This window comes from Triticum urartu, chromosome 7A (genome assembly GCF_056163025.1).
Source record: "Triticum urartu cultivar PI428250 chromosome 7A, HENAU_Tu73, whole genome shotgun sequence".
Lineage (NCBI taxonomy): Eukaryota > Viridiplantae > Streptophyta > Magnoliopsida > Poales > Poaceae > Triticum > Triticum urartu.
The window spans coordinates 699,566,127-699,570,861 of NC_141879.1; the positions used below are offsets into that span (position 1 = coordinate 699,566,127).

The 4,735-nt window shown below is 48.8% G+C and overlaps 1 protein-coding gene across 1 annotated transcript; it reads left to right on the top strand.

Annotated features, from left to right (window-relative positions):
• Positions 1-2,103: 2,103 nt before the first annotated feature.
• Positions 2,104-2,633, top strand: LOC125521392 (uncharacterized). Its single transcript, XM_048686451.2, has one exon. It carries the CDS (start codon positions 2,195-2,197, stop codon positions 2,450-2,452), a length of 258 nt encoding a protein of 85 aa, XP_048542408.1. The 5' UTR covers positions 2,104-2,194; the 3' UTR covers positions 2,453-2,633.
• Positions 2,634-4,735: the final 2,102 nt, after the last annotated feature.

Genomic DNA, 4,735 nt, shown 5'->3' on the forward strand with positions numbered 1-4,735 from the left:
TCCCCTTGTGTCGAATCAATAAATTTGGGTTGAATACTCTACCCTCGAAAACTGTTGCGATCCCCTATACTTTTGGGTTATCAGGGAGAAAAACCTCCCCCAGGGCAGCATTTTTGTAGATGACTGACGGAGCCATCGTACCTTCTGATGACGACGCAGCGAAACTCTCAATGAAAGAACCAATGTCGATGTCAAAACCGGAGGATCTCGGGTAGGGGGTCCCAAACTATGCGTCTAAGGTCGATGGTAACAGGAGACGGGGGACACGATGTTTACCCAGGTTCGGGCCCTCTTGATGGAGGTAATACCCTACTTCCTGCTTGATTGATCTTGATGAATATGAGGATTACAAGAGTTGATCTACCACGAGATCGTAATGGCTAAACTTTAGATGTCTAGCCTGTATGATTGTGATTGCCTCTACTATTTTGAGCATGCACATGCATTACCTTCTTCGTATGATCATGCAACAAGCACATACATTGATCATGCACAAACCCGAACTACTAACAACATCAATCTAACACTGTCAATAAACCAAGAGCAACACATAATAGCACCAATATAGCATCAAGAACACCCAATCTAGCAACAATCTACCATTAAGAACCCCCAATCTAGCAAAAAGACCCCCATAATAGCATCAATCTACTGTCATTGTAACAAAAACAACAATAACCTCAATCGATTTAGTTCGAATTGATTGGAATCGAATTGAATCAAGTCGGATCCAATCCAATCCTACCCAGTATGCAGTAAGCAAAAAACCTTAACTACAACTATGAGGACGGAAAACAAAATGCACATACCAGAGCGGGTGTCGTTGGAGCGTACATCGGCTGAGGAACAAACCCTGGCGGGAACAGGGCGGCAGAAGAGGATGAGCCGGCCAATCCGAGGGCTGCCGCCCTATCCCAGTGCTCCTCGTCACATGTGGGGTGGATGAAGACGGTGCGGCTATCCTTGCGCCTGCCGCGCTCCCGACGCCTTGCACCAGAGAAAACCTTCAAATGGGTGTAAAAAAAACCCCATTCCGGCCAAGGTTGCCGCCATCACAGTAGACGGGGGTGTCATCGCCCCCGTAGTCGAACCTACAATGACTAGGTCTGGATATGGAGGCGAAGTCAAACGACTGATGGCGCATTAGCCGGAGCACACGGCTTGGAACAGAAGGGGGCGACACGAGAATGGCCGCCAAGAGGTCAATGCCACTGTGGGAGAGGCTGGCCACCCACTGGTCTTGGATTGGGTTGCCTTGACGATGATAGGTGTGGGGGCGACGCGACTGTGGGTGTGCCATGGAGGAGAGCACGAAGGGGCAGGGAGGGGGAGAGAGAAAGAACGGTATGAATGGTCGTGGGAGGTGACTGAAGGGAGGGAGGGAAGTTATGAGCAGTCTCGTCCGACTCCCGCACTTCCCAATGTGTGCAGGCGACGGCACACCGCACACGTGGCCAAAGCGAGCCTGACTAGCCAAAAAATGGCCGATTCAGCCGTTCCCTCACATACAGGCCTAAAGGTGGTTTAAGTTTTGTCCGGCTCAAAAAGCAAATGCATCCAAAGAGAAAAAGACATCCCACATATATGCGGGCAACCAAACACATGGCGGATGGCCGTGTTGCATATGTATTGCCCGAACCCTAGCCGACATCCTTGCACGGCAGCAACACGAGTATCTAGCTGGTCGCCTCGGGCAGGTCGCCTAGCTCGGTCCCGCACTCCTCCTGCATCATCGCTGGTGCTCTGGCCGGCGGGTCAGCTAAAACAAACGATGGCTCAGGAATGGAAAAAAGAAGTAACACAACGGAGGTACAAGAGATCGACCAGCTTGAAAGATGAACACGAGTGGACGGCGGTGCTCCGGTCCGGCAAGATTGAGATGCAGGCAAGATATGCAGCAGCCTGCTCGGAAAGCTATCCTAGCCCCTCGCTTCAGATCGTGCGGCCGGCGCCCTCCTTTGCTTCGCCCCGAACCCGAAGCAGCCGTGCGACAACTGGCCACGTGGAGGCCTCGGAGAGCGCCAGCAGAGCATATTCCCAAGCCCACGTGCCGCGTCTAGATGCTGCTACCGGTCGATATAGTGCCGTGTGCGCACACGCTTCTTCTCTTGTCCTCTGCCTTTTCTCTCCTCTCTGTTCTCTTGTTCCGATCTTCTCTCTTTTTTAGTGTAGGCACAGCGCACGTACCCGAGCCATGGGCGGGGTGATGGAGGCCGACGGTAGGAAGGACGGCGACACGCCGGCGGCGGCGGCGCAGAGGGGCGAGGCGTCGTTGGGCGTGTCCGTGCAGGAGGGGCTGCAGCACGCCAAGGCCAGCGTGGTCGGCGCGGTGCAGCAGGCGATGGCGGGGAGCGAGGAGGAGGCGGCGCAGGCGGACCTGCGCGCGGCCAAGGCGCAGGTGGAGGCCACCGACGAGGCCGAGGTCAAGAAGAAGCAACTCGCCGCCGGTTGATCGAGGTCACCGCGGCTTAATTGCGTGCAAGATTGCTAGGCTCTATCCATTGCATTTGGGTTAGGTTCTTGACTTCTGCTAGCATTTTTTTTCTCGATCTGCTGTTTGTTTTTGTAATAAATTCCAGCTGAACTTTGTTACGATGTTGATTTGCCTTTGTGAAACTAGTTTTGCACGCGTATCTGAACTGAAACTGCATCCTTTATCTTTGTCAGTATGTACTGATCCAGGCCAATGTCAGCAGGCAAATTACTTCAGTCAAAATTACCTGAAATTGCATATATCCGACACGTTCAAAACATGGCGTGGCCAGGCTGAAATTCAGAAGAACCATCAACACATTCACAGGGAAGTTCCAAAGTTTAACCACAATGGACATGCAGCGGATACTTATTTTGCATGTAATTCTGCCTAGAGGTACACATAACACAAGCTAGTAGGGCAGACATATAACAGTCCAGATTTATTTGAAAACACAAGGGTACACATCATGACAATCCGGAAATCAAACTAGGCCAGGTAGAACAGCTGAGCAATGCAGACACTGGAACTCTGGCCTAACAGAATAGACGGCAGGACAAAAAATTCCATGAATATTCAGAGAGATGACCTCTAAAATCATTTACAATACCAGGGAAGGCCGTATTCTACATCAATGCAAGATTTCAGTACCAAATATCTAAAAAGTAACATTGTACCACCTCTCCCAAAATCTAAGACGTTTTTGCAGTTCAAACTAAACTGCAAAAAACGTCTTATATTTAGGGACAGAGGGAGTATTTAATTCTAAAATTTGGCTACACTTCATTTTCGTGGAATTTAAATTATAGGAGCATCTTCGCCTCTATATTTCATATCTGTCATTTTCTCTCGCCATCAGGATGATTACTGGTGAGTACATAAACTCTATCTACCTATATAGATTACTGGTGAGTACATAAACTCTTTGGAGCAGCTATTGGTGAGTACATGCTGCAACTGCAACTACTCGAAAGAATAACATCTGCACAATATATGCAGAAGTAAATCTGACACCTAAAAGAACTTGGTGAGTGGTGACCTCGATCATACATGGCTTGCTTTCGTTCCTCATGGAATGAACCAAATAGGATTCAGTTTCAGAAACTGGACTGAACATATCAACAGGAACTCTGTTTTGCGAGTCCGTGCAGAAATAAATCTCTGCATTTTGTATTTACCTTTATATATATTATATATCAAGTTATGTTACCATAGGTATGGGGATCGATACTGTTGGATTATGGATGGGCTTAGGTCCATATGAGATACTAATCCCTGATTAATCTTGAGACCCATGTATGAGATGGCAGGTGGTGGGAAGTTTAGTCCCACCTTGCTAGTTGAGGAGAGTTGAGACCCCTTTATAAGGGCTGCTCTATCACTTGTCATTGGGGGCTTGGGAAGAGGAGTGGTACACGCGCGCTCCTCCGCCGTCCGTCTCGTCACGACGCGCACGCGCACGCGCACGCGCACGCGCACGCGCACGCGCACGCGCCGCGGGTTGCGAGAATGAGCCGAGCCGAAGCTTATTTATTAATCGGGAATTAATTAATGAGTCGCTAACAGGTGGGCCATTGTCCGAGACGTTGCCGTCATCTACTGCTTCCGATCCGTCCCGCTGAGGCTGCTGCTGCCGCCGCCGCGTTGGCCTGGCCAACCGGAAGGCATGCCCATACTAATGACCACCAAGAGTGCACATACTCCTAAGGAATCACCCATCGCAAACAGCGTCAGGAATGGGTGACTGTACTAGTAACGGTAGCCGTCAGCCCGTCACGAATGGCTTGCCAGGGAGCTGACCATCAGGAATGTGTGAGGTCATCAGTCGGTTCCTCACGGTGTGACATGTCATCAGGAAAGAGCAAACCTGATGGTGTACCACGACCGTTGCTTGCTAGAAAACCGTCAACAATAAAAATGAAGAGAATTCTAAGTGTTGTTTAAAATTCAATATACAAACTGATGGAAAAATGTAAGCTACATGTATCTTATCCATTGATATACATATGCAAGGAAATACATCATATAACCCAATAAATAAGATGTCAACAACGGGAAAACCACTCATGGTTCACAAGATCACAATCCATTAGATTGTTCGCAATATCATCTCATTTAATTCATCGTTCATCGTTCACAAGATGTTAACTTCACGGGAACCAGAGCTTCTACTCTAGTTTCATAACATTTGACCAAAATCCTGAAGACACATTCTAGTTGAACAGTATAGGCAGCAATTGGCAAAAAAAAAAGGCTAGCTCC

Coding starts and splice junctions, on each gene's coding strand:
- LOC125521392 (XM_048686451.2), top strand. CDS start 2,195: ATGGGCGGGGTGATGGAGGCCGACGGTAGGAAGGACGGCGACACGCCG.